At 48.4% G+C, this 26,242-nt stretch overlaps 12 protein-coding genes across 12 annotated transcripts; 7 read left to right on the forward strand and 5 right to left on the reverse strand.

Moving 5' to 3' along the window:
• Positions 1-346: 346 nt before the first annotated feature.
• On the forward strand, positions 347-3,119 carry POJ06DRAFT_244674 (small-subunit processome; the record flags this gene model as incomplete). The annotated part of the gene is made up of 2 exons (XM_056186523.1): positions 347-2,617; positions 2,667-3,119. 2 exons carry the CDS (start codon positions 350-352, stop codon positions 2,985-2,987), a joined length of 2,589 nt encoding a protein of 862 aa, XP_056045899.1. The 3' UTR covers positions 2,988-3,119.
• A 578-nt stretch (positions 3,120-3,697) lies between these two features.
• On the forward strand, positions 3,698-4,771 carry POJ06DRAFT_265315 (uncharacterized protein; the record flags this gene model as incomplete). Its single annotated transcript, XM_056189070.1, has 2 exons — positions 3,698-3,724; positions 3,776-4,771. 2 exons carry the CDS (start codon positions 3,698-3,700, stop codon positions 4,769-4,771), a joined length of 1,023 nt encoding a protein of 340 aa, XP_056045900.1.
• A 54-nt stretch (positions 4,772-4,825) lies between these two features.
• On the reverse strand, positions 4,826-5,598 carry POJ06DRAFT_244676 (uncharacterized protein; the record flags this gene model as incomplete). Its single annotated transcript, XM_056186524.1, has 2 exons — positions 5,394-5,598; positions 4,826-5,333 (listed from the first exon to the last, which is right to left on the reverse strand). A coding segment is annotated over exon 2 (239 nt), but the record flags the coding sequence as incomplete, so codon positions are not given.
• Positions 5,599-5,602: 4 nt separating this feature from the next.
• Positions 5,603-7,203, forward strand: POJ06DRAFT_244679 (histidine phosphatase superfamily). The gene is made up of 6 exons (XM_056186525.1): positions 5,603-5,898; positions 5,962-6,203; positions 6,273-6,310; positions 6,370-6,904; positions 6,984-7,077; positions 7,138-7,203. Exons 1-4 carry the CDS (start codon positions 5,869-5,871, stop codon positions 6,879-6,881), a joined length of 822 nt encoding a protein of 273 aa, XP_056045902.1. The 5' UTR covers positions 5,603-5,868; the 3' UTR covers positions 6,882-6,904; positions 6,984-7,077; positions 7,138-7,203.
• POJ06DRAFT_244685 (tRNA synthetases class I, catalytic domain-containing protein) lies at positions 7,126-9,993 on the forward strand. Its single transcript, XM_056186526.1, has 3 exons — positions 7,126-7,539; positions 7,591-7,662; positions 7,713-9,993. The coding sequence occupies exons 1-3, from the start codon at positions 7,257-7,259 to the stop codon at positions 9,722-9,724; spliced, it is 2,367 nt and encodes a 788-aa protein (XP_056045903.1). The 5' UTR covers positions 7,126-7,256; the 3' UTR covers positions 9,725-9,993.
• A 12-nt stretch (positions 9,994-10,005) lies between these two features.
• POJ06DRAFT_49682 (CPSF A subunit region-domain-containing protein) lies at positions 10,006-14,545 on the forward strand. Its single transcript, XM_056191127.1, has 3 exons — positions 10,006-11,116; positions 11,166-12,577; positions 12,750-14,545. Exons 1-3 carry the CDS (start codon positions 10,223-10,225, stop codon positions 14,110-14,112), a joined length of 3,669 nt encoding a protein of 1,222 aa, XP_056045904.1. The 5' UTR covers positions 10,006-10,222; the 3' UTR covers positions 14,113-14,545.
• A 67-nt stretch (positions 14,546-14,612) lies between these two features.
• Positions 14,613-15,562, reverse strand: POJ06DRAFT_235423 (uncharacterized protein; the record flags this gene model as incomplete). Its single annotated transcript, XM_056185832.1, has 2 exons — positions 14,613-15,035; positions 15,092-15,562. The coding sequence occupies 2 exons, from the start codon at positions 15,560-15,562 to the stop codon at positions 14,613-14,615; spliced, it is 894 nt and encodes a 297-aa protein (XP_056045905.1).
• Positions 15,563-16,766: 1,204 nt separating this feature from the next.
• Positions 16,767-17,318, reverse strand: POJ06DRAFT_192207 (SMAD/FHA domain-containing protein; the record flags this gene model as incomplete). Its single annotated transcript, XM_056184874.1, has 1 exon — positions 16,767-17,318. The coding sequence occupies one exon, from the start codon at positions 17,316-17,318 to the stop codon at positions 16,767-16,769; it is 552 nt and encodes a 183-aa protein (XP_056045906.1).
• Positions 17,319-18,522: 1,204 nt separating this feature from the next.
• POJ06DRAFT_244690 (uncharacterized protein) lies at positions 18,523-20,146 on the forward strand. The gene has a single exon (XM_056186527.1). It carries the CDS (start codon positions 19,009-19,011, stop codon positions 20,002-20,004), a length of 996 nt encoding a protein of 331 aa, XP_056045907.1. The 5' UTR covers positions 18,523-19,008; the 3' UTR covers positions 20,005-20,146.
• Positions 20,147-21,593, reverse strand: POJ06DRAFT_298804 (uncharacterized protein). The gene is made up of 3 exons (XM_056190661.1): positions 21,465-21,593; positions 21,223-21,399; positions 20,147-21,170 (listed from the first exon to the last, which is right to left on the reverse strand). Exons 1-3 carry the CDS (start codon positions 21,533-21,535, stop codon positions 20,420-20,422), a joined length of 999 nt encoding a protein of 332 aa, XP_056045908.1. The 5' UTR covers positions 21,536-21,593; the 3' UTR covers positions 20,147-20,419.
• A 635-nt stretch (positions 21,594-22,228) lies between these two features.
• POJ06DRAFT_193109 (mitochondrial carrier domain-containing protein) lies at positions 22,229-23,581 on the forward strand (the record flags this gene model as incomplete). The annotated part of the gene is made up of 5 exons (XM_056184900.1): positions 22,229-22,424; positions 22,505-22,743; positions 22,796-22,892; positions 22,947-23,063; positions 23,118-23,581. The coding sequence occupies 5 exons, from the start codon at positions 22,229-22,231 to the stop codon at positions 23,579-23,581; spliced, it is 1,113 nt and encodes a 370-aa protein (XP_056045909.1).
• A 117-nt stretch (positions 23,582-23,698) lies between these two features.
• POJ06DRAFT_49814 (Sac2 family-domain-containing protein) lies at positions 23,699-26,224 on the reverse strand. The gene is made up of 3 exons (XM_056191128.1): positions 25,791-26,224; positions 25,114-25,734; positions 23,699-25,066 (listed from the first exon to the last, which is right to left on the reverse strand). The coding sequence occupies exons 1-3, from the start codon at positions 26,106-26,108 to the stop codon at positions 23,816-23,818; spliced, it is 2,190 nt and encodes a 729-aa protein (XP_056045910.1). The 5' UTR covers positions 26,109-26,224; the 3' UTR covers positions 23,699-23,815.
• Between the last annotated feature and the right edge of the window lie 18 nt (positions 26,225-26,242).

Genomic DNA, 26,242 nt, shown 5'->3' on the forward strand with positions numbered 1-26,242 from the left:
AGTATATGATAAGTCCAAGGAAAGCGCACTTTTTAGCTACCGTCATCTCATTTATATAATGGTTCCCCAATGATATGCATGGCATGATTGCTTGATGGGACTCCACGGCGTGCCGCTTCGTATCTTATCTCCAATATGCTTATACTTAGATTCATGTTTCATATGTTATCACGTTTTCTTGATTTGGCCATATTTGAAGCGTGTGCAAACTAATTTGTCTCCTCCCACGTGGAGCACAAGCATCCGCTGTGTTTTACCCTAACCCGCAATTGTCATAGCCTATCCACGTCTCATTTAAGGCATTCATCCCTCGCAGCGTACAGCTATATGCTGTAATATTCTCACCATCATGACCACAACAAATTTTTCGGCTGGCTCTTTGGGATTAACACGAGCACAGGGAACCCGACCGTGTTATCACGAGATCCCTCAACTCCTAGCAGACGCTACAGAAAGCCAAATGGCGAAGTTGGACAAATCAAAGGCAAAGCAGCCTGATATAGCTGCGAAGAAGAAGTTAGAGGAAGCACTGCGGCAGGTTGAGGATGACGAAATCATCAACAGTGATTCGGATGATAGCTTCCTGGCTGACGACCACGACAAGGATGGCGGCGATGAATCTGATGGCGAGGGTAGCATTGCATTAGATGATGTTGATAAATTTGGCATATTGAAGGCTGCTGGAAATTCTCCTGCTGGCACAGAAGATGACGGTGGTAGTGCATATCATGACTCCGAATCTGCCGAAGACGAGACGCCGTCATCCTCTGGCACATCAGACATCGATGGGTCTGCCCAAAGCATAACGACCCGGCTCTCCGATATCGAATCAGATTCTCCATCATTGGAGGAGGACGACGACAACGCCATCAGATCACTCCAGAAAGCTATTGACAATGCTTCGCGAAAATCGGAAGAAGAGACCTTCAAGATCAAGAAGCGGAAGAAGCTAGGTCTTCCGACTCACTTTACACCCACTGTAGATGAAGATGATGGGACTTTCGTTCCAGCGAAGAAAAAGGTCACGTTGGATGATATACGTGCTCATACGTCGTCGTCCTTTGGTACTCGATCGCTTGCGCGTCTCGATGAACTTGAGAAACGATCAAAAGGAAAATCTGAAGTTGTCAAGAGTCGGTTGGGTCGGCGACTTGAAGCTCGAGTTGATCGAGCTGCCGCTTACGAGATTGCCAAAGCCGAGGTTGGAAAGTGGGAGGATACAGTCAAGAGAAATCGGGAGGCCGAGCATTTGGAATTTCCTTTACAGCAGAGCGGCGGAGTTGCGACGGCCGATATCACGAATTCTGTAGATGCGGATGCCGAAGTCTATGGTGAAAAACTAGTTTATGGACTGGAGGACCGGGAATTCAGCCTTGATGAAGTTGTAACCCGTCGAAACGAACTCCGGCGGATGCGAGAGTTGATGTTCAGAGAGGAAATGAGGGCCAAGCGGGTGAAGAAGATCAAGAGCAAAACGTATCGCAAAATCCACAAACGTGAAAAAGAACGCGCACAGGAAATCGCTGCTCAGCTTGAGGGTGAACCAGAAGGAGAAGACGAGGAAGATTATGACAGACTGGTCAAACGTGCTCGCGAGCGCATGGAACTTCGGCATAAGAATACTAGCAAATGGGCACGTGATGTGAAACGTATGAACCTACACAAGGACAAAGGTACAAGAGAAGAACTTGAAGAAATGCTTCGACGGGGAGAGGATCTCACTCGAAAGATCGAAGGAGACGACGACGAGATCACCGATGATGATGATGATGATGAGCTCCCAAGTATTCCTGATATGGAAGAGGAGGCCGAGAATGCTAAGGGTATTATGACCATGAAGTTCATGAAAGAAGCAGAGGAACGTCTCCGTAAGCAAACAAGAGAAGTTTTTGAAGACCTTCGTCGTATGGAAGGCGGTGACGACGAGATTGAGGAGCAAGTTACCGATTCGGCTATCAAGATCATTAATGAAGGTCGACGTCAGTATGCTCCAGGTGGTCAGGAGGCTAAGGGGCTCGCAGAGGATGCTGTCGAGGAATCTAATGCAGCAGATTATGCCCCTGGACCTCTAGAACGGAAGATGGCCACGATTGTGGTTAAGGACGGCGGTATTTCGTCTGTTACATCCAGTAGACAGAAATTGAACAGGACGGAGTCCAAGAAGGTTGAGCACAAATCAGCGGAAGCATCTAATCCATGGATACAAGATGTCGAGCCCGGATCCGTCGCTAAAGTTCAGTCGGTACTTTCACTTTCCAAAGACAGCACACGTGATGCTAAGACGGAGGCAAGGTTAAAGAGAGCACGAAAAAACGCTGAAAAGGCTGCGAATGCAGTGGCAAATGGCGATGCTGACGTCAAGATTAATGTTAATCAGATTCTGCAAGTCCGAGATGTGCATGACGACGGAGATGCAGGAGCTGATGGTTTCGCCGATTCACAGGTCACGATGGTCTACAAAGGAGGGCGACGTGCTAAACCAGCCGAATTCCAGCAACGTGAACTTGTCAAGCGAGCCTTTGCTGGTGATGACGTTGTACGGGAGTTTGAAGCGGAAAAGAAGAGGACCATTGAAGATGAAGGTGACAAGGAGATCGATGTTACTCTTCCCGGATGGGTGCGTTTACTACAGTGATGTAGCCTTCCTCTGTTCTAACCATACGTAGGGTTCTTGGACAGGCAAGGGAGTTCGAAAGCCTCAAAAGAAGTTTGTCCAGAAAATTGAAGGTATCAGTCCCAAAAACCGCAAGGACTCTAAGCTCAAGAACGTGATCATCAACGAAAAGGCTGCGAAAAGGAGTGCCAAGTACACTGCCGGTACTGTTCCTTTTCCATACGAGACTCGCGAGCAGTACGAGCGGTCCCTGAGAATGCCGATAGGAAGGCAATGGGCTACGCAGACGACCGTTCAGAGACTCACAAAGCCGAAGGTTATGGTGAAACCTGGCGTTGTGATAGAGCCATTGAGCGCCCCGTTTGCGACATAATTTGATATAGACTAGCTTTTATCCATTAGGCCAAGATTGGAGTTTCATGTAATTTGTTTGTACATTTTGTTTGAATGGGTGGTAATAAAAGTTCGTCCTCGCATTGTTGGCCAAGATTGGTGGCGCAGTTATGGATACTGGTTTGCAGTACTAGTCGGCTTTTTATCAGACGTGTAGAACAGGGCGGGGCACAGTCATAGTCCACGAGCCCTTCCGGTTTGGCAGAAGACACAGTTCAAAAACCCAAGTATCATGTTCCTTTACAAAAGTGTGGCGGCCCACAGTCTCGAAAGAGCAGCATATGCAGCAACGGCACCTCAGCTGTTTGGTAGCCCACAAGAAATGCACGGCGGGAATACCCAGATCGTGCGCGACCTATATATATATATATATATGTAGTAACGAATTCGCATTTGGTGAGGTCGCGGATATATCGTCGAGGACCAGGCTGTGACGGACGAGTCGATACAGAACCATCGAAAAATTAGACGCAAATGCAGAATCAGAATGCGTGTATCCCGCGGCACTCTTAACAGTAATTGATGATAGCAGCCCTAGTTTTCGCCGTCACTTGGGCAGAGCTTCGAGTCTGATTTCTGAGAGCACTAGATAGTGCCTTAGCTGCAATTCACCCAAGAGTCTATCTCCCCAATCACCAGTCTCGACTAATTTTGCATTAATTGGCTATATCTGCCAATCTCGATGTCGGCATGGTTGCTGAATACTTTGTTCCTAATGTACGCTTAATTGTACTGATCCGTCCATTATTTCGCTAACGGCGGAGGCAGGCTTTCATAACTCCGCACACTTTACTAGGTGAGGGTCCGACCTATGTCCCCTCCTCCGACGAGCTCTACTTTGTCGATATCCACAGACAGACTATTCACGGTGTTGCCCTTCCGGAATCTATATCTACTAAGTCCTACCGTGCGACCAATGATGACTCTGCTCCGTCGATCGAGGTCTTCGACACCTGGGAAGGTGCCTCCAAAGTCCGCACAACGAAGTATGCCGAGCCAATTAGTGTTCTTGCCCTCACTCCAGAATCTCCAACGACGTTTGTAGTTGGCGCGAAGCATGGATTCGCAGTCGCAAATTTTGGCGATCCAGAGCTCAAGTACATAGCCGATGTTTACACAGCCGATGCAGACAAGCATTCGATCATGCGTTTCAATGACGGCAACGTTGACTGCCAAGGGCGATTTTTGGCCGGGACGATGATGCAAGAGTGGGAGGGTGATCCAGCTGCGATTGGTACGCTTTTCAGACTGGACTCCGACGGAAGTGTGACGACAGTTTACGACGGCTGTATGATTCCGAACGGCTTGTGCTGGTCGGCTGATGGAAAGGCTATGTTCCACGCTGACTCGCCAACAAAGACGGTCTGGAGGTATGATTACGATATTACAACGGGCGCTGCTTCGAATAAGCGTCCGATAGTTAAGATCGAGCAGCCAGATATGGTTCCTGATGGAATGACAATTTCTGCTCAAGGGGACCTGTTCATCGCGGTCTGGGGCGGCAGCAGAATTGTTCAGCACGATTCCGAGACCGGCGAGCTCAAAGCTATATATAAATTTCCGGCTAGAAAAATCACTTGTCCTACGTTCGGGGGGAAGAATTTGGATGAATTGTTTGTGACCACCGCATCTCAGAATGAGAGCCTGGATTATGTCTGGAGCGAGGAAGATGCGAAGAAAGACCAGGGTGGCGAGATCTTCAGGTTCAAGGTCCCGGGCCATTCAGGATTACCCAGAGGCATATACAGGGGGTTGACAGTGTAGAGGAAGATCGCTATGAGACATTGGAACATACTATGGGAAACAAACATAGAGCATCTGTCGGATAATAAATTGGTTATTCATTAACTCATGCAAGTTACTACATAGAGGTCAATCATGTGCTGCGCGTCCTTCTAGTATATCAAGGACACGACCAACAAATTCTTCTACTTCAATATTGTCTTCAGTGCCACCAGCTCTCAGTTCTCTAAACTTTTTCAGTGCAACGTCATGCCGTCCTTCAATAGTAGTTTCTCCCGATACTGCTGGGTAGCTCAGTATCTCATGAACAGATACCAAGTGATGTTGAAGCGTCGGAGACCGTAGCATGTCTTTTATTACTTGGTCGTTCATGAGACTGGCGTATTGCTGTGCTCGGGGATAATCAGGTAACAAATCCGCATTCGCGACCCCGACGGCAGAATCCGACTGATTTGTTGAAATCTCTGCTATTTTTGCTGGAGAGGTGTGAGATATAGTGCCATTCGTAGCTACGTCTGCGCTCGAGCTTGCCTCCGACTCTTCATGCGTATGGCGCTCATCCTTATAGCATTTCAGTGAGCAACTGCGGTAAAACAATTAGCACACGTTCATTCATTTGGTTAATTCACAAGACAAGACGTACTATTTCAGAAGACACTTGGGACATTTGTATTGTGCCTTTGCCGAACGACAGATCTGACAGGTACCGAGATGCGCCAGCTTTAATTATTTCACACAAACGAATCTTGAACACTAGTAGACTGTCTGTCGCTAGATCGACATATAATAATCTATCAATTGTGCTCGTATTCAGAGTTACAAGCGACAGTAAAATATGTCAAACTTCATCGTGTCCAAACTATAAGATCACCACAAATCACAAATCTTAAATTCTCGGTCACAGTGCCGAGGGCAGCCGAGCCAGCTTTCGCGACGAAAGCCAGGACGGGCAAGCCATATTCCCAGAATCCTAATTTCTGCTGCATGTTACTAGGACTGAAATAAAAGATCCTCAATTGGTCGGTTATTTAGGAGATCAGTACATAATACCTGGGTTTAGAGCCTATTGCGCTGGACGTAATAGGTACCATCAAATAATCCTCACGGTCGTCACAGCAATGCCTGTGGAACGGATATACGTCACTCGGGTACGCTTTCCACCGCAATTCTCCTGCAAATACGGATGCATGATTTTTACTGACAATTTATAGCACGGATTTCGATCAAACTGGGACACCACAGTGCCGCCAAAGCCTGCACCAACGGGTATCGACGGTGACCCACCGTTGTCTGCGCATGGAGAAGAGCAGGCACATGAACTATGCATTTATCTATCTACTATTCTGCCAAGCGTCGTGCGCATCTATACATCACCATTTTACCGCTGCTTGCAGACCATATGTGAATTAGCTGATTTGCTAAAGGTTGATATTCTCCCTGAGTACGGATTTGGGTAGGGCAAAATCAATGACATGATTCAGGGCTGAGGAATGTCAACGGCTAATCAAGCTATTCTAATTAGTGAATGGTACGGCCGGACCCGAAAAACGCATCCTAGAGGTATGCCCATAAGTAGAGACTGTCTCCAGGAGGAAACCAGTCGCTAATTTATCAAACAGCTGCATCCCAGGAGACGTTAAAGTCATACTTCACAAGAGTTTCGCTCGATTACGAGCCAATCGCAGTACCATCAACCGAGGGCGAAACAATCCAAGAATTGCACGACCGAGCCGAGGCTGTACTTGCTGCCATGATTAAGGACTGCAATGAAAACCATCCAGAGGTCAAAACAGTCGTTATTTGTGCTCATGCTGCCACAATTATTGCTCTTGGACGCGCTTTAGTAGGCGACATGTCATATGACGTACGAACTGGTACGTGCAGCATTAGCGTCTACGATGCAGATCCCTCGGACAATAGTATTGGCAAGTGGACGTGCTTGATAAATGGATCTGCAAGTCATTTAGTAAGTGGCGAGGAGAGGCATTGGAGCTTCGAGACCGGTGAATACGACTTCCTCGATGTACAGGCCTATCACACTGATTCTCAGGATGTGAGAGCCAATCATGCAAGGGTGTCGGATATTAATTCTGTAAGTGTGTCGGACACTGTGGTAGACGGGAAGATATAGCAGTAATCTATGGAAAGACGGGACTGTAGTGCTTGCTTAATTAGACCCAGCTTGGAACTTATACTTAGTACTTAGCGTAGCAGACTGATGTCATGTTGTTACCTTCTTAGGCCAAAACTTTTAAAAATTCCCTGTTAATCATACTATCAGAGCCAAGTAAGTATAATAGCCTGTTCCTAGAGGCTTGATAATACAGGTACGTGTTGTCAGAGTCAACCTTGCCAGCTGGGACAATTACTCACCACACTGGGGCTAGGGTTCGGTGTAGTTTTGCCATCGCGTGTGAGTTTATTATCAATTACTCCTGATCTTACGAACGCTATCACAGATTCCTCTCGATTCAGAACTCCAAACCAAATTAAGGGGATTTTAGTGATGTCAGACGAATACAACATAGCTGCAAAGCTCGCAATTTTAGGTCTTATTGACCAGAAATTGAACGACGTTCTGAAGAACAAAAAGTTTGCGTTTACCCTTTCATCTATTGTCCAAGAATCCGGGATAGAGACGCCAATCGAGGATAAGACCTCGGCATCTCTCCTTCAGTCGCTCGGGACCGCGACCAAAGATATTGCAGATTCGTCAGTTCTAGCAGCGCGGTCGCTAGTGACTGACGCAATAATTGCGAAGAAGATCAAGAGCAACATTCAGTTGGAAGGTGAGTACGCGTGGTATGAATGTGAGTCACGAGACAGCTAACTTCTCGCAGCTGCTGTCGCGTACATAAAGTCAGCGGGAGAGAAAGCAAACAGTGCAGGTTTAGAATTTGCGGCTGGTGTTGGTGAGTACGTCGTCTATTCTTGATGCGAGTCAGTGCTGATTTTGTTGAAGGCATGGAAGTTACACCTGATCAGATAAACAAGGAGGTTGCGACGTATTTTGCCGACAACATGGAGTCGATTGCTGCCAACAGATACAAATCAGTTCCTAGTCTGATGGCAGGGATCAAGAAGTTGCCAGGCTTGAAGTGGGCACCTCCGGCAGAGGTTAAGAAAGCAATAGATGCAAAGCTGCTTGAAGTTTTAGGACCGAAAGACGAACGCGATGCGCCGCAGAAGAAGGCGAAGAAAGAAAAGACAGCTCCTGCAACAACTGCTGCAGATGAGGAGTCGAAGAATGTTAGAAATATGTTCACGGAAGGATTTTTGGGAGACCTGCATAAGCCAGGCGGAAATGCCCAGATCAAGACAGAGTTAATGGAAGAGCACTTAAAGGCCACTGGCGGCATCGTTGTTACTCGATTCCCGCCTGAACCTAACGGTTATCTCCACATTGGCCATAGCAAAGCGATTGCGGTCAATTTTGGTTATGCTAAGTACCACAACGGCATCTGCTATCTACGATACGACGACACAAACCCGGAAGCCGAAGAGGAACGGTATTTCACTGCGATTCTCGAGATTATCAAATGGCTCGGGTTCCAGCCGTACAAGATCACTTACTCGTCAGACCATTTCCAGCGGCTATACGACCTCGGAGAGGAATTGATCCGCAGGGATAAGGGATATGTGTGCTTCTGCACACCGGAAGAAGTACATGCGAATCGTGGTGGTGATAACGGGGGTACTCGGATACCATGTAAGCATCGCAGTAAACCAACTCAGCAGTCATTGGAGGAGTTCAGAGCTATGAGGGATGGCAAATACAACCCAGGCGAGGCCACCATGCGGATGAAGATGGATCTTGAGGATCCCAACCCTCAGATGTGGGATCTTGTAGCCTACCGGGTGTTAAACGCGCCTCACCATCGAACAGGTGACATATGGAAGATCTACCCTACATATGACTTCACTCATTGTTTGTGCGATTCATTCGAGAATATCTCACACTCTCTCTGTACTACTGAATTCTATCTCTCGCGTCAGTCCTACGAATGGCTGTGCGACGCACTGGAGATTTACAAGCCAGCTCAGCGTGAGTATGGCCGTCTGAATATCACCGGTACGATCATGTCGAAACGCAAGATTGCTAGACTTGTGAAGGAAGGATATGTCAGCGACTGGGATGATCCACGCCTTTTCACTCTTGTCGCCATTCGCCGACGAGGAGTGCCTCCAGAAGCAATCCTGTCATTCGTGAACGAGCTTGGTGTCACTACCTCCAACGCCAATATTCAGGTCGCCAGATTTGAGGCCTCGATCCGTCGATATCTTGAGGACCATACTCCACGTCTTATGCTGATCCCAGACCCCGTTCTCGTCATTCTGGAAAACCTCGCCGATGACTTCGTCGAGGAGATCGCTTTACCCTACAAGCCTGGTTCTCCTGAGCTTGGTGAACACAACGTTCCGTTCACGAAGCGAGTTTACATCGATCGGTCCGACTTCAGAGAAGAAGACTCGGCAGATTACTTCCGACTAGCACCAGGCAAGTCTGTCGGCTTATTGAAGGTCCCGTACACTGTTCGTGTCACCACATTCACCAAGGACGAGTCCGGTAAGGTGACTGAAATTCGCGCAGTTTATGAGAACGACAAGAAGATCAAACCAAAGACATACATCCAGTGGGTGGCTGACTCGCCAGTCCACAATTCACCTGTTAAGGTTAGCGAAGTTCGTATGTTTAATAGGTTATTCTTGTCCGAGAATCCGGAGAGCAATCCTGATGGGTTCTTGGCGGATATCAATCCAAATTCCTTGGATCTATTTAAGGATGCGCTTATTGAGGTTGGTTTCGATGATTTCCGGAGGAAGAATGTCAAGGAAGGTAGCGGACCTGAGAGTATGAGGTTCCAGGCCCTGCGTGTTGGATATTTCTGCATTGATCGGGAGACCATGGAAGAGAGCGTCATTTTGAACAGGATTGTTACGTTGAAAGAAGACGCTGGCAAGAGTGGTGCTTAAGTACTCCATAAGCTGTCCCATTGCATTGAGGTTACACGTAGATCGGACATGATATACTATAGAGAAGGGTGTTTTGTTTTTATCGGTGTATACATGTTTGTAACTTTGTTTTGCATGTAACGCAACGATTGTCATAATTAACTTGCACTTCCGCGCAGTAATACTGCACGCATAACAGCTTCTCACTGAAGGACATTTATCGCCATTAACCGGTATTATTGTTATATGTCGCATAATACAATACATGCATTAGGTTCATTTTCCTTAAATTGGCGTAAGGTTGTTCCTACCTAGCCTCAGTCACAAAATATGTGATCAGGCACTGAACCCTGGAAAATATTCTCGTAACAGGAGACTATTTGGCAGCAAACCTACTATCTTCGAATCACAGCCATCCTGGGTTCAATTCATTCGCATAGAATTCCAGTGTCCTAGGGGGCCTGATTTTTATCTGGCTGATTTAGATTAGCATCTTGCTCGCGACGATTTTGGATCAAGATGACATCGATATCTCTCTATTCGCTCACACTTGTGCCTCCGTCAGCAGTCACGTCGTCTGTTGTTGGACAATTCTCTGGCAGACGACAGCAGGAGGTCATCACGGCTTCAGGATCACGGATACAATTATATAGATTCGATCCATCGGCCGGAAGATTGGTCCTGATCACATCGACAGAAGCGTTTGGAATTATTCGTACCATCAAACCCTTCCGCGTGGCAGGGAGTTCAAAAGATTGTGTGATTGTCGGGTCGGATTCAGGACGCATTGCTATTTTGGAATATAAGACCGAGCAGACGCGATTTGTACATGTCCATCTCGAGACGTTTGGGAAGACTGGCGTGAGACGCGTTGTACCTGGCCAGTATCTCGCTGTAGATCCAAAGGGTCGAGCAACCATGATCGCGTCGGTTGAGAAGAACAAGCTCGTCTATATTCTGAATCGCGACACGAATGCTAATATCACAATCTCGTCACCGTTAGAAGCACATAAGCCTCGATCATTACTCTATGCTGTCACGGGATTGGATGTTGGGTATGATAATCCTATTTTCGCTGCACTCGAGGTTGACTATTCCGAGGCTGATCTTGATCCGTCCGGCCAGGCGTATCGTGAAGTACAAAAGACCCTTACATACTATCAGTTGGACTTAGGACTTAATCATGTTGTGAGGATGTGGTCCGATATTGTGGATCGCCAATCAAACTTATTGATGGAAGTTCCGGGTGGGGCGGATGGCCCATCTGGAGTTCTTGTCTGCACAGAAGGATACATCGTGTATAGGCATATGAATAAGGCAGTACATAGAGTGCCCATTCCTCGGCGGCGCACTCCGTACGATGATCCATCGAGAAAACCGATAATAGTGTGCGGTGTCATGCACAAGATGAAGGTGGGTTCAGATTTCAATGTATACTGTCGAACGCTACTAATGGAGACAGAGGGACTTCTTTTTCCTGTTACAGTCCGATGAAGGCGACCTTTTTAAAGTGACAATTGACTATAATGTGCGCGGAGTGGAGGCTCTCAAAATCCAGTACTTCGATACAGTACCGGTCGCAATAAGTCTCAACATCCTGAAATCTGGATTTCTTTTCGCTGCTGCTGAAGGTGGCTCGCACAACTTTTACCAGTTCGTACAGCTCGGTGAGGAATCTGGCGAAAAAGAATTTGTTAGCACGGAATATGTCAAAGGGGATATGTCTGATTATCCCGCAGCCTACTTCTATCCTCGTCAACTTGAAAATCTGAGTTTGGTGCATACAATGGATACCATGAACCCGCTAATTGATGCGAAGGTTGACAACCTGACTGGTGAAGATGCGCCTCAAATATATGCGCTCTCCGGTCAAGGGCCGCGATCGTCGTTCCGGACTATGCGCAATGGGTTGGATGTTACAGAGGTTGTTGCGAGTGAGCTGCCTGGCGAGCCGACGGCTGTTTGGACGACGAAGTTGGCCGCTGAGGATACGTTTGATGCATATATCGTGTTGTCATTCACGAATGGGACATTGGTCTTGTCAATTGGCGAAACTGTGGAGGAAGTTACGGATTCCGGGTTTCTGTCTTCTACGCCAACCCTTGCCGTACAGCAGGTCGGAGACGATTCTCTAGTACAAGTGTATCCCAAGGGAATTCGTCACATTTCAGCCAACAAGGAAGTCAATGAATGGGAAGCACCCCTGCATACTATGGTCGTTGCCGCCACAACAAATTCCAAGCAGGTGGCTGTGGCGCTCTCGACGAGCGAGATCGTGTATTTTGAACTGGACGATGACGGACAACTTAATGAGTACCAAGACAGAAAGGAGATGGGTGCGTCGGTAACGTCGATGTCCGTTGGTGATGTCCCTGAAGGCAAAGTGAGAAATTCGTTTTTGGCAGTTGGATGTGATGACCGCACTGTTCACATCGTCTCCCTTGATCCTGAGAATACGTTTGAGTCACTTAGTGTGCAGGCACTGACAGCATCACCGTCGACTCTTCGAATTCTGAGTATGCCGGACTCGACGTTTGTTGACAATAGCCAGCTGCTCGATGTCAGTTCGACACTGTACCTTCATATTGGACTTTACAACGGAGTGTATCTGCGATCTGTCCTCGACACTATCACTGGTCAATTGTCGGATACGCAGACACAGTTCTTGGGCGCACGGCCGGTTAAGTTATTCAAAGTCATGGCGCAGGACCAGCCTGCCATTCTAGCATTGTCCAGTCGATCATGGCTGGCATACACGAAGGACGTGAATTTCATGGTCACGCCATTGGTGTACGAGAGTCTGGAATTTGGCGATGGTTTTAGCAGTGAGCAATGCGAGGTGGGTATCGTCGGAATCGAAGGAAGCAACTTACGGTATGTTTTTATTCTTTGCGTGTCTACATGGACGGCCGAATGATGAAGACAAGGTTACCTACTTCTGTGAGGAAAAAAGTAATTCATAACCAATTGTTCCTACTGACTGGCCGATTCGTGCGACGACGCCAAAGATCTGCTAACGTTTGTTGAATTTGGGCTAACGATGTAGGATTTTTATGATCAACGATCTTAGCGAGAATACGAAGAGCGACGCGCTGCCGCTTGCATACACCCCGCGTAGAATGATCCGTCATCCTAATCGTGCGCTGTTTTATGTGATTGAGTCAGACAATAACACACTGGCTCCCGATGCGCGGCAAGAGTTGTTGTCAACGTCGCGGAAACAGTCTGATTACGAAGATTTACCGGCTGAAGAGTTTGGGAATCCCAAGTTTACGGAAAAGTGGGCGTCGTGTATTGAGATTGTGGATCCTTTGAGTCAGGAGAAGCCTGCGAGAATTGATTTGGTTGATAACGAGGCCGCTTTTAGTGTTACAGTGTGCTCCTTTGCGGCGTCTCCACGACGCAGGGAGGAAGAGGAAGAAGAGGAGGATAGGAAGGCCAGTGGTGACGGGGAAGAGAGTGCGTACTTGGTGGTTGGCACTGCTAAGGATTTGACTCTGGTTCCTCGCCGTTGCGGAGGGGGGTTCCTACACGTGTACAAGATTGTTGACGAGGGACGCGGATTGGAGTTTGTGCACAAGACGGAGGTTGACGATCCGCCTGTTGCGATGACAGAGTTTCAGGGCCGCTTGCTGGTGGGTGTGGGGCGGTGTTTGAGGATATACGACTTGGGCATGAAGCGGTTGCTGCGCAAGTGCGAGTATAAGTCAAGGAATCTGAACAACATAGTGACTATTAATGTGGCACACAATAGGGTCATTATTGGAGATATTCAACAGAGTGTGACGTATCTGGTGTATCGACATGCGGATAACAAGCTCCTGCCGTTGACGGACGACGTGGTTGCTCGACATACAACGTGTGTTACGATGCTTGACTACGAGACGGTTACCGGCGGTGACAAGTTTGGCAATTTGTGGGTGCTGCGGTGTAAGGAACAAGTCTCACGGGATGCAGATGAGGATAACGGCGCGCAGCTGCTGAACGCGAGGACATATCTCGATGGTGCACCGAGTCGACTCGATATGCTAGCACATTTCTACGTACAAGACATTCCCACGTCGATCCAGAAGACACAGTTAGTGCCAGGCGGTCGAGAAGTCATATTGTATACGGGTCTACAAGGCACTATCGGGGTATTGGCGCCGTTCGTATCCCACGAAGACGTGGATTTTTTCCAGCAACTGGAAACAATATTGCGAAACGAGGCACGGCCGTTGGCTGGTCGTGACCACTTGATTTATCGCGGTTCATATGTGCCAGTGAAATCAGTTATTGACGGGGATTTGTGCGAGATGTATGCAATGCTGCCGGTTGATAAGAAGCGGAGTATTGCCGCAGAGTTGGAGCGGACGGTGAGGGAGGTTGAGAGAAAGGTTGCGGGAATGCGGACGCGGTATGCGTTCTGAGCCGCGCCGGTTCAAATGGAGTTACATGATATGTATGATAGTGGTATAAATTCTGTATTTTAGTTAATGTCTAGATGACAGTCAGACCGCTAGACAGTTGGTGATTAGACTATGCACTGATTTGTGTAATTTGCCGACGGAAGTCCTGATAACCCGCGATCGCTGCTGCACCAAAATATACTTTCTCCACAACCGAAATGAAAAGCTGGCATATTACTAATGACGGTGTAATAAATAACTGACGGTAGAACCATACATTTAAGTACAACAAGAATCATAAGTCGTTAAATATCCCGTAATATTGATACATATTGCATAAGGTAAGTATTATTACAGACGATTAACGATAGTAAACAACCAATAAATCAAACCCTTGATAAGACCGCGCCGTTTCCATAAAAGCAGACCCATTATTACACAAACAACACCATTATCGTAGTCATTACGCTCTACGTGCACCTAATCGTATATACTGCCCTTGATGGTTATGTTGAAGGTGGTCACAGTCTCTTTCGCGGACGGCCGCGTTTCTTTGGGTGATCTTGCTGGGCAGGTTCTTCTATTATTATATCACTCTCTGTGGCACCATTCGGGCCGGACTCGGTCTGATCGAGCGTTCTCTTTTCACCTCGGGACTCCTCATCTCCCGCGCTGGCATGTAGTATCTTGTCGTCGTCGGCGGCAGACGGCTCGGACTCTGTCCGTTCGGAGCCATCTGCTCGCCTCTGTGTCGGTGACTGGCTCGGATGACTCGGCGTCGCTTCAGGACGTCCGTCGCCAGTGTCCGGCGGCGGACCGTTGTACGGGGCATACTGTTGGGCGCGGAATTGGGAGTAATACGCTGCGTATCCATTCTGGTACGCCGTCAGCGGGACTTTGGCCGGGTATCCATTATACGGCGGCGCGACGCCCACAATGACGCCCTGATTTTGTTAGCATTGGTCGGACCAGCAGCAGTACAATTGAGGAGAAGCCTTACATTCTTGCGGGCGTTGTATCGCGGCCGTTCTGGCGGAGTTCCTAGCTGCGGGTCGATGAAGTCTGGTTGGTGTGGGTAGAGCTGGAAGTGCGCAGCTTGAGGCGGGGACTGGAGGAACACTGCCTGGCGATGGAGCTGCTGCTGGAGCTCGGCAACTTCGTGCTCGAGCTGAGCGTTGAGCGACATGAGAATCGCGGTGCGAGCGACTTGTCTTTCATATAGCTCTAGCACCAAATTTAGCGGCTCGACATCGCGAATCTCATCGAGCGCAGCTTCGAGTTCTGCGGGTGGGGGGAGATGGGTCCATGTGGCCATGTTGTTGGATGGGCCCAGGACGCGTTCGAACGCGTTGACCGCCTGTTGGCCCCATACGTGCAGCGGAAATCGCGCTGCAGGCGTAGCTGCGTTCGGTCGACCCGCATCGTACGAGATCGAAGCTGGCGCAGGTCGTGGCTGCTTGAGTGAATACATTTGCGGATGATGACTATGAGGAGGAGGACGAGCGTAGTCGGGTTGTCGCGTTCTCAAGCACCACAGTCTGCACGTGCAGGCGAGTCCAACGATGATGAGTTGCCGACGTCCGATGTGCGACTCGGATATTCGTGTGATTGGTTGGGATCCAGCTGAGGATCGAGTGTCTGCGAGTGCGAGCAGATTGGATCAAAATCAGGCAAAAAAACGAAGCAGTCGGTCAAATATTTAGGTGGAGCAATTCACGCGATGCCCGCAAACCCCATCTGGCTAAACTAAACTGCACTAGCCGAATTGGGATTAGCGCCATAACAAGACTAACCATATATTGGCTAGCGCATATGGACAGGCTATGCCAGGCACGATGCGGTGCAGCCCTAAACCGGTTTCGGTTAGTGCCGAAGAGCGCTAGTTGGACTTTGGCTGAGAAAGACGAACATGACTAGGCTCCATCTGGACTAGCGCGCAAACCTGTGACCTCTCGCGTCTGTTTGCACGAGCCAAACGACGTCATTTACAATGCAACTTTTCCTCTTGGTTCAGTGGACTTTAGCAGAATCATCGGCCAGCATTTAGTAAATTCATTATCTACTCCCATCTATAAATTTTAACGGCAATTCAAACTCTAATCTCTATACTACGCAATTGATCAATAACTGTGATCTCCGAAAATTTCTATAAACTCGAATTTAGAAACTTGGACGTCGGACGCTGCTGACGATTCACTATCGAGATAGTAAAATGTGCACTCTATATCTCGGCCCGCCAGTCTACGCATTTCACGTACGGAGCCCAAGTTCATGCTTGCTTGCACCTCATGAATAATCAGCTACCAATGAATGGCAATTCAGTCATTGTTTGCATGTCAGGGCTATCTCAAGTTAGCGACCAAGTTGCTTGAAGTTTTGTACTAATGCACCTGTCGTATGGTTCGCCGTCATGACGGAGATCAACAGAGGGAATCCGTCAATGGCTTGAGGAACCTATTCTCCGTATTTTGCAATAACTCGACGTTGAAATCTGAGGGTGGTTGGCGCGGAGTTTTCAAGCTCCTTCCCGCGTATGTGTGTAATGGCAAAGTAGGAATTTTACGTCCTCAACCTCGCTCCCAAAATAGAAAGTATTATACAAGTTAATCCATTGTTCGTCGCAGCATCACGTGAATTATGTGTCAATTGGATCTTCATACGCAGAGGAATATCCTTCATAGATTCTGCGACGCCTCATCTGTCAGAAGCAGATACTCCCGCGATGATAATCCGAACGTAACCATATCCTTTTCCTTCAGCTCGACATACTCTCTGGCAGGCACTTTCTTTCCATTCAAATGCGTTCCATTCGCTGATCCTAGGTCGTAGATGAACGGTGCTATTCTATCCTCAGGTTCTTCCAACAGGCTACTCTCCTCCACAACCAGTCTGTACTGCAACACCGCGTGCTGTTTCGAGCAGCTTGGATGATCCAGCGGCACATCCGCTACTGTCCTGTCACGGCCAAAAAGATATGTAGGCTGTTGATCAAGCGTAAGGGTATCCGAAATGTCCCCATCCTTGAACACGTAGAATCGATAGCTCTTGTCTGGTTTTCTGGATTCCGGAGGTTCAACATACTGTAGCGACACACCCTTATATAGCTTGTCGCCCATTAGCGCACCAGACTGCTCATAATTCGGCATTTCCTTTTCTGGAGTTGGCGACCCCGCCCCAGATGGCGACCGTGAACTACGACCCCAACCGCTGCCGTAGGTACCCTTCATGTCCTCGTTAATTTGCTCGTAGCGCATTGAAGGCAAGTTCCCATCTGGAGAAGCAGATCGACGGCGAGACCGTGTATCGATATTGCCACGAGAACGATGCCGACGTGGCTCTTCGTTGTTTCCGGTTCGTTCGTACACGTCTAGATCTGCATTTCTTCGCCTATCTCTTTCACGGTAACGTCCGTCTCCATTTCTATCAGAATCCTGTATCCTCGCAGGTCTATCCTCGCGACTTTGTTCAACAAACCCTCTTCGAGACGGATGAACAAACTCGTCCTCTTTCTCCAGCCTTGTCTCTCGGCGTTCTTCATGACGCGAGGCTGGCGGGCGTCGATATTCCTCCTCTGTCTCTCGATCCCTGTAACTCCTCTCTGATCGACGCGAATGGTGACGATGTGACCGGTGAGATTGGTGTCGAAATTCCCTGTCCCTGTCGTCGCGTCGGTCTGACTGATATCTGCTCGAACTACTCCGATGCGTCTCGTAATCTAGCCCACGGTTTCGCCCATCGTCTTCCCTCTGAGAAATCGATTCTCGTCTATCTAGCCCTAAATTGCGACTCATCCTTTGTGCGGATGCATAAACGGCTGGATCCTGTCGTCGTTTGGTTCAATCTCAATTATAGGGCAAGGGTCAGATTGCAGGGAGAGCTCCGTCGCGACTCGTCCAACGCCACAAAACTGAATTCCCCCGGCTTTGTTCGTTCACCGTGTGCTACGAAATTTCACAGCAGTCCCAGTCCCGATATCTGTACTTTTAGGTCAAACAAACGGGCATTCGCGATTAATCACTATTTATCTCAGACGATTCCACCATAAATTTATGTCCGTCAATCTGGACGGTTTGTGACGAGAAGAAAGTCATTAAATACCGACAGGTTATTTGACAACTCTGCAAAGCGCTTGAAGCCGGAAATATGGCTGCGGATCATTCTGGTATGCGTTTTCTGCTAATTGTCCTTGCTTTGCGTATCCACACCTGCTTGTGTCGACGGTGGTCGGGATCGTTTTTCGTTCTGCGGCTAGGTCATCGCCGGGGCGATGCTTAGGTCGTTGGGATAACAAATCGAAAATGATACGACAGGACTTGCATTTTTTTGGCACCACCAATTGAATCTGAGGCTGATACATGAATAATCTAGGTAAACGGAAACGAAGGGATTCTCATAGTGATGGGTCGCTGAAAAGCGAAAGCGTGGTCCACAAATTCATCACTGTCCTTGAACAGTACGCGCCGTTCTCACACATGCTCTTGTAAATCAGCACGGAACGATCTAACAATTCATAGGGAAGATCCAGCTCATGCGGTGTTGACCGCCAAAGTTCTGCACAGGCCGCCACCCCATGTCACTCGGTCTCCAAAGCGCACAAGAACAGAACCACATGCGCAAACAGACGCCGATCTAGTCTCGATCTTGGAAAAGCTGAGATTAGGCGGATATAGAGGACCCGACGACACTTCGCTCCTCCAAGAACTCCAGACGGATCTTAAAGCAGCTACGGAGTCGGTAATCTCGAAACTGTCGCCTACAAATACTCTCTACGCCCTCGTCGACAAATTCTATTTCTACGCGGAATCACTGTTTGCTAAACAAGTCGCAACCCGGCATCCAGAAAACGCCAATGAATCCGACGAATCCGCCGATCCTTACGAGATCACAATTCGCGGCGACGACAAAGAGGTGCTGTACATGGTCAGTCAACACGGCCCGCTCTTCTCATCCTTGTCCAAAAAATCAAGAATCGACCCTCGCGAATTCCAGGTACCGTCGTTCTTCAACACGACCAAGATCGTACCAATGCGACCCTCGACACTGACAGCACGTAAACTGGGTGTGCTTTCGCCGTCACCGTATTACGCGGTCGTCGGCAGCGCACCGGCCGTGACGGCGAAGTTGCGACCGCTGTTGGCAGATTTCGTGCACCCCGTAAACGAGCCGTTGCCGACAGCAAAGTGGCTGCGGTATGGCACGTACTCAAGTTTCGCGCCGGCGAGAGACGAAGCCCATGTTATTGTTAGCGGGAGCACGGCTGCAGCGGTATGGTACGATCGGTATCTCCGCCGCCGCGCAGTACAACAAGAACGCTCCTCAGACGAAGACGAGGACGAGTCAGCGCAGGCCACACCGGCTGGTGAGACCCCATCCGACGCACGCTCGACCACACCCGCTCCCGCCGCATCAACGGCACCAGAATCAGAACCGCCACTGGGAGACAGTGTGGAGATCGATCCTGCGCTGATCCACGAATGGCTGACTTCCGACGCTGCAAAAGCATTTGATGAGGCCACACTGACAAACATTACCACTTGGCTTGCACGATTACAAGAACTCCAACACACCCGGTTCCGCACGCCTCCCCCATCTGCGCCGCTTGTCATTCCGCCTCATGTATACCAGAACCCGCAACAGTTGATGCAAATGCAACTCCAACAAGCCCAGCAGCAGCAGTACTTCATCGAAGGTCCGCCCGTGTCGGATGAAGAACGAGATTTAGTCAGAAAAGTGCAGGCTGCGCTCGCGGAAGTTGTCTCTCAGGTACCACCATATTTGATCAATGATCTCCCGTCGGGCTGGATTCCCACGCTCGCGAAGAATACAGTGGGGAGCTTGCCGCCCGATAATTCGGATACACAAATGGTGCAGGCACCTGTCCCGCAGGGTAGTGGCAGTCGGCGGCGTAGGTAGTCGTCCAAGTCGTGTAATTTATATGCAACGCCATCAGTGGATTGCACAGCGCTGATATATTTGTCCGGTTTTGTATCGTATTCGTTTATAATAGACTTTGTGCTCACCCAGTGTATCGATAACACAATCAAACTAATGTACATTATTATCACTACTAAGATACACGGTTTCCGTCACGCGCACTCAAGACGACATAAAATACAAGTCCTTCTAATTCCCATACCGCGTTAGGCTCTCTCATGTCTGTAATATACATACCTGCCCCGTCCAAAACAATACATACCATTCCTCGCGTAATTTTACAGACCACCAGAATACCAACAATATTCATATAATAAAACATCACAAAAACATGAATAGATATCAAATATACGGAACTCACGTATCGTACACCTCAAGAATAAAACCTAAGTTATCACAAAAGAATAGCCACATACAACGACACCAGCGTGCCAATAGCACTACCAATGAAGGGGGCGTTGTCCAAAACGGTCTTCACAACAGGCTCGCCTTTCGCAAACGGCAAGAATGGCCCACCAATCTTGCTGTCAACGACGGCCTCTGTTGTCACTGCGACTTTGACGAACAGTATATATGCAGTCAGAAGCTTCACGACGTTGTACGTGACAGGATCGAAACTCTGACGCGCTCGTGCGGTGGAAGCTTTGATCACAGTGAAATTAATCAAATATGAGGCCACGAGCGGTGCAACGACAAGATATGTTGCCCAAAAGAAAAGGGGCTGCCAAAACGCTCCATAGTTGGCCAAAACATGGAAGTCCGGGAGGTGTACAGTCTTAATCGCGATCGTCGGCCCATAAGGAATTGTGACCGAGGTGATACTGACCGTTGGTGGCAGTGTGTGTTTGAGAAGAAGGAACAGCTCATACAGTGCCTCGAGCTCGATAACCGATGACACCGTGGAAAGCTTAGAGCGAGTGCGGTGTGCTATCTTCACGACGCCTGAGGCAGACATTTGCAATTGATCGGCGGCAATCTCCTTAGTGTTGGACAATGCGCTCGATACACGGGCGAGCTGTGTAGAAACAAACGACGATCCGGCTTCTATCGCTGAGACTGGCTCTCCTGTGATTTCTGAAGCCAACTCTTGTACGATCGGCGACGATGCTGGTGGTGATAATTTTATGGTGCGCTTCACATCAGTCCTGTAGAATAATTAGACGAGAAATGATTCAGTTTCTGACACTCAGAACATACTTTGGTGTCTTCTGCATACTACGGCGGCGGTTGTAGCCAACACTGCCAGCTGGTCCCGGGCTCGCAATCACGGTGCTGTAGAACGGCGAGAATCGCGGGTTAGTGATGAGCGTGGTCTGGTTTTCGGCCAGATGCTGGCTGATACGTGCTTCGATGTCACTCTTGAATCCATCTGTGCTGAAAGTAGTGTGTTAGCATCATTCGTTGACGTAACATAATCTAAGTAAGCAAATGTCACGTACTCGACACCGAGATCTGTCGCAAGATCGACGAGGTCTTTCTTTCTGAGGCTGCTCAAGCGACGATCAGCCATTGTTCCTGCAGTTGTTGATAGTACTGGGGATGGGGCGAAGATGATTTGGGGGGAAGGGGACGGAGGGGCGCGACAGAAGCCCGGGGGGGGGGCCATCAATAACAAACAAATAACGTTGGTAAACAAACCAAACCCTACCGCTAGCTGCTCCAAGCAACAGCCCTAACCGCAAAAGCTCAAGCCCTAACCTCAGCAGGGAATTTTCTCTTGCCCCTACATTTGCGACATAACCCTAACCATTTTGCTGTCCGAGGCTGGAAACTACTTTAGAAGTTATCGCCGTATAGGAGTATCCGAACAGGCGACTTAACGGCACTCCGCTAGCTCAGCGCGGATATTGGTTAGCTTGGAATAATAATTTTTGTGCAGCTTAATATTTGGTCGACATGCCCCAGCAGTCGTAACATCGACTCAAGAGTATTTCGCCGTCGTGAGCGCTTTGATGACAACTCATATCGACAAGTACCATTTCATTGTGTTCAGCTACCGATATACGCAGGAAATACGCAATTCAGACGGCAACGATCATGATTCCTGCGTCGGCTTCGGCCTGTGCGGACCACAGCGCCACAGTCGCGAGCACCATGCTGGCTCCGCCTAATACTGAGCAGCAAACCACAAACGACCCGCCATTGATACATGTGCGTTACATCGCCAGAAGCATATGATATGAACTAATTGGACGAACAGAACATGATTGCGGGTGGTCTTGGAGGCGGAATGGGCGATTCGTTCATGCATTCCCTCGATACAGTAAAGACCCGGCAGCAAGGCGCTCCGAATGTCCCCAAGTACAAGAGTATGCTGCGCGCTTACGCGAGTATATTTAGAGAGGAAGGGTTCCAGAAGGGCCTATACAGTGGATTTGTTCCGGCTATGTGGGGAAGCTGTACGTATTCATCTCTTCTCAGTCGTATTATACGGTCGCATTCGCTTAATGGTCTCGGGTTAATTTTGCTGTCGTGGTAGTACCCGGAACAACAATTTTCTTTGGAACTTATGAGTTTACGAAACGGAATATGATCGCCTATGGAGTACCGGACACACTCACGCATCTTACCGCCGGTTTCCTCGGTGATCTGGCGGCGTCTTGCATCTACGTCCCAAGCGAGGTTCTCAAGACCAGGCTACAACTCCAAGGCCGGTATAACAACGAAAATTTTCATAGTGGGTATAATTATAAAGGTACTTGGGATGCTGTCAGGACTGTGCGTTACCAATTGTGTTAGATGCGTGCGGGCGAATTGCTGACATGGGCAGATTATTCGGGTTGAAGGTTGGTCGGCACTGTTCTTCGGATATAAAGCAACATTACTTCGCGACCTACCATTTTCCGCATTACAACTAGCTTTCTACGGTAGGTAGTCTTCGTCCGTATTGGTTATTACGACATTCTAAAGGTGATTGGCAGAGAAATTTAGGAGTACAACGCAAATAGTCATCGGTTCACGTGACATAGGGAATACAGGCGAGCTACTGACTGGTGCCGCTGCGGGTGGTCTTGCAGGTGTTATTACAACTCCAATGGGTATACTTCTACATTGCAGGCAACCGACAGTTTATAATGCTGACAAGAGTGCAGACGTCATCAAGACTCGAATACAGACACAACTGGATAATGAAGCAGCAGCAGCCGCGGTTGCTGCAGTCTCTGCGACTGACAATATCCCACCCTTATCTAACCGTGGTACGAAACCGAGTCCAGTGCCGCCGTCATTCACAGACGGCCCCATCGTCAGGTTATCCGTCGCCCGAAAGCAAAACATACATACCTCAGCATCCACGCTCATGCCTGCGCCCTCATATTCGCGTCTGGCGCCGACAAAACCCCTTCCGACGACAGCAAAGGAAATCGCTAGGATAAAATCCGACAGTATGCTACAAGCTCTAAGCACTATTTATAAAACCGAGGGCATGAATGGCTTACTTGCGGGAGTCGGCCCGAGATTCGTTTGGACTAGTGTTCAGAGCAGTATTATGCTTTTCGCGTATCAGAGCATTTTGAAATTCCTCGATGGATCGGCGGAGTCTACCGTTGCGTTTTAGAAACATTTTTAGACGGCATTGTTATTTTGCTTAATTTTGTGTAGATATAGCTTAGAAAGACGGCAACTACGTTCCGTTTTGCATTCTTATCTAGTCCTACTCTTATGCAATGAATATGACAGTACATACATCACACCAGTAACCGATGCTCGCACTCACATACGTCATGTTTGTAATTTGTATGAACAATATGAATCTAGCTGACAGTCGTAACCTTCAAAATTATGCTATACACTATTTCAACGTACCCGCGCCAGCATATGCATCCGTCAAATTCTTAAAATGGGTACGCTCTTGATCGGCCAGCTTACCCTCTGCGTCCGAAATAATAGTATACACTAACATATAATTATTATACAAAAACCTCTCCCGCAAAGTTGCGTTGTGTTGGCGTTGCTGATGCGGCGTACCGACATTGCCAGCCGACATCTTATTACTTATCTTTGTCAAAAAAGCCTCGAACTCGTTCCGCAGTCGCACGACGGAGATAGACACCGGCTCCCACTCCAGGTCCTCTGGACTGAGTTCCAATATACCGTTCAAGAAGTTTGCGAATTTTTGAGTAACAGGGTGCGGCAACACGGAGGAGATGTGTGAGGTCGACAGTATGGACGAGAGCCCGCTGATGGCGCTTGACGTAACGCTGGCTGCTCCAGCGAGTCCTTTAGACTCATCCCCAGGAGGTGGAGGTCTGCCGGATAGTCTGCGTAAATTATCCGAGTGTGCGTCCATGATCTGCTGGAATCGAGGCCAGAGTGTCATATTCAATCGATTGCAATACGACTCCATGACCGGCACCTTCCGCCGCTGCAATTCGAATGTGAGCAACTGCGTAATTCTTATGCATAACAAAATGCCAAATGCATCGTACAACGTCATTTCAAGTAACTTCTGACAGTACTGTTCGCCGAGCTGGAATGTAGGTTGGAATATTTCTTGGAAGAGCTGCGACTGCTGGTCTGCAGATTTGAATGTGAAAAAGTCCACTATGAAAAGGTATTCCGCGCAAATATTGTCCATGAGTGCCAAGTTGAAACTCCGAAAGCCAATTTCCATCCAGTGAACATCACTGTTCTGTTCCGCGGTGCTTTCCATCATTACCGAACTGTCGGTAGAGAAAACAATATTGATCCGCCTACCTAGAATCAGTGGATCACGAGTAGCGCTCGCGTAAGGTGTCCGCGAAGACGGTAGCATGCGACTGGACTCCGTCTGTCCTAAAAGCGCTGAGCGATCGACCGACTGGACCTTGAGCTTCTCCAGAGCCTTGAGATATCGAGAAAAATTGCTAGAGTAGTACCATCTCATGGTATTGACATAGCCTTGAGCAATGTCGTCCGCAAGCTGTCGATTCACGTATGCTAAGAACGAATATAGCTGCCGGAATTTCAATAACACGCTATAAAGTATCACTTGGGCGTTAACGTTTGCGACCCTCAAGGTCTTGATCTTCTGTACAAAGAAATCACGTATTCGTTCAACAGCCTGTCGCTATTAGTTGAATTCCTACAGCTAGGATCACAAAATCCTACCTTATCAGCGAGCATCCGTAGAACCGGCTCAATTTCTTCTATCAATGCGACGGATGTGCTTATACTATGTGCCTCGGCCTTGAAAAGCTCCATCCTCTTTAGTCGAGTCGACAGAATCTCAATAGTAGTAATCCATTGACTGTTGATCTCACCCTCGATGACATTTTGAATAACAGACGGCGGAATGAATAAATCCTCTATGAGTCCTGATAGCCGTGACTCTAGCTCCCTCCGATTCTCTAAGCGTCGGTTCAAGAAGATAGACCGATTCTGCAAAGTCTCAATTTCAGATGATAGTAGGCCCAAATCGTTCTGAAAATGAGACAAATAATCCTCCACTGATGCTAACACTGAATCACATCTTTGAATTGACGCGTGCAGATCCTTAAACCTCTCAATCTCCTCTTTATATTCAACCCCTACCTTCTGATCTTTCCCTCCTTCTTCGTCTGCTTGCCTTTCTAGAGATGCGAGATATCCGAAGACATCGGCACCTTCTCCAATTGCGGATGTTATAATATGCTCTGCAAGCTCGTGGCCATCGACGAGGCTCGTTGGACTCTTCAAATCCAATTCGGAAGGCGGCGAAACTGTCGACTTAGGTGTCCTGGATTCGAATTCCTACAGCCTGTTAGTCTCTCGCACAGTCCGCACAAGCTATATAATAGCCAGCTCACCCTCACGTTAATATAAGAGCTCTCACTGTCTAACAGTCTCTTCAACACATTCAGTGACTGGGTAGAGCTGCCTTCAGCAGTTTTAGTGTCATTCTGTCCAGTATCGGTCGACCGTCGATCGCCGGCTCTCCGTCGCACATTTTCTGTAGGTCTAGGAGGCTGAGGAGGCGGTGGCGATGACGTCGAGTTAGTTGAAGGTGCCCTTAATGACTGTGTACTTGATGTCGGTGGCAGAGGAGGAGTAGGGGATTGATGGAGATGGTTCTGGTCATGAGGAGGAACGCGATGATTTCTACGCGCCTGGTTCCAAATCTGCATGACTTTGTAATAGCCACAGCAGTGGGTCCTCGAAAGTAGATTTCGGATCGAAGTTATGTTTCTTTGCTGATCAGGCGGTGGAATCTCCACTGATATATCGCATCGATTAGCTTCGCCGACCGGTGCGGCTTGAA

Source organism: Lipomyces tetrasporus (assembly GCF_029532465.1).
Source record: "Lipomyces tetrasporus strain NRRL Y-64009 chromosome Unknown POJ06scaffold_2, whole genome shotgun sequence".
Classification (NCBI taxonomy): domain Eukaryota; kingdom Fungi; phylum Ascomycota; class Lipomycetes; order Lipomycetales; family Lipomycetaceae; genus Lipomyces; species Lipomyces tetrasporus.

What these genes read in the sequence shown, in the direction of transcription:
- POJ06DRAFT_244679 (XM_056186525.1), top strand. Translation starts at nt 5,869, where the DNA reads ATGCCTGTGGAACGGATATACGTCACTCGG. An exon ending in CTCCCTGAGTACGGATTTGG is followed by an intron (nt 6,204 to 6,272) that starts GTAGGGCAAAAT and finishes TATTCTAATTAG; the next exon opens with TGAATGGTACGGCCGGACCC. An exon ending in CCGAAAAACGCATCCTAGAG is followed by an intron (nt 6,311 to 6,369) that starts GTATGCCCATAA and finishes TTTATCAAACAG; the next exon opens with CTGCATCCCAGGAGACGTTA.
- POJ06DRAFT_244685 (XM_056186526.1), top strand. Translation starts at nt 7,257, where the DNA reads ATGTCAGACGAATACAACATAGCTGCAAAGCTCGCAATTTTAGGTCTT. An exon ending in GAGCAACATTCAGTTGGAAG is followed by an intron (nt 7,540 to 7,590) that starts GTGAGTACGCGT and finishes AACTTCTCGCAG; the next exon opens with CTGCTGTCGCGTACATAAAG. An exon ending in AGAATTTGCGGCTGGTGTTG is followed by an intron (nt 7,663 to 7,712) that starts GTGAGTACGTCG and finishes ATTTTGTTGAAG; the next exon opens with GCATGGAAGTTACACCTGAT.
- POJ06DRAFT_49682 (XM_056191127.1), top strand. Translation starts at nt 10,223, where the DNA reads ATGACATCGATATCTCTCTATTCGCTCACACTTGTGCCTCCGTCAGCA. An exon ending in GTGTCATGCACAAGATGAAG is followed by an intron (nt 11,117 to 11,165) that starts GTGGGTTCAGAT and finishes TAATGGAGACAG; the next exon opens with AGGGACTTCTTTTTCCTGTT. An exon ending in ATCGAAGGAAGCAACTTACG is followed by an intron (nt 12,578 to 12,749) that starts GTATGTTTTTAT and finishes CTAACGATGTAG; the next exon opens with GATTTTTATGATCAACGATC.
- POJ06DRAFT_244690 (XM_056186527.1), top strand. Translation starts at nt 19,009, where the DNA reads ATGGTCAGTCAACACGGCCCGCTCTTCTCATCCTTGTCCAAAAAATCA.
- POJ06DRAFT_298804 (XM_056190661.1), bottom strand. Translation starts at nt 21,535, where the DNA reads ATGGCTGATCGTCGCTTGAGCAGCCTCAGAAAGAAAGACCTCGTCGAT. An exon ending in GCGACAGATCTCGGTGTCGA is followed by an intron (nt 21,400 to 21,464) that starts GTACGTGACATT and finishes CACTACTTTCAG; the next exon opens with CACAGATGGATTCAAGAGTG. An exon ending in AGTATGCAGAAGACACCAAA is followed by an intron (nt 21,171 to 21,222) that starts GTATGTTCTGAG and finishes ATTATTCTACAG; the next exon opens with GACTGATGTGAAGCGCACCA.
- POJ06DRAFT_49814 (XM_056191128.1), bottom strand. Translation starts at nt 26,108, where the DNA reads ATGCAGATTTGGAACCAGGCGCGTAGAAATCATCGCGTTCCTCCTCAT. An exon ending in GCTCTTATATTAACGTGAGG is followed by an intron (nt 25,735 to 25,790) that starts GTGAGCTGGCTA and finishes AACAGGCTGTAG; the next exon opens with GAATTCGAATCCAGGACACC. An exon ending in TACGGATGCTCGCTGATAAG is followed by an intron (nt 25,067 to 25,113) that starts GTAGGATTTTGT and finishes TAATAGCGACAG; the next exon opens with GCTGTTGAACGAATACGTGA.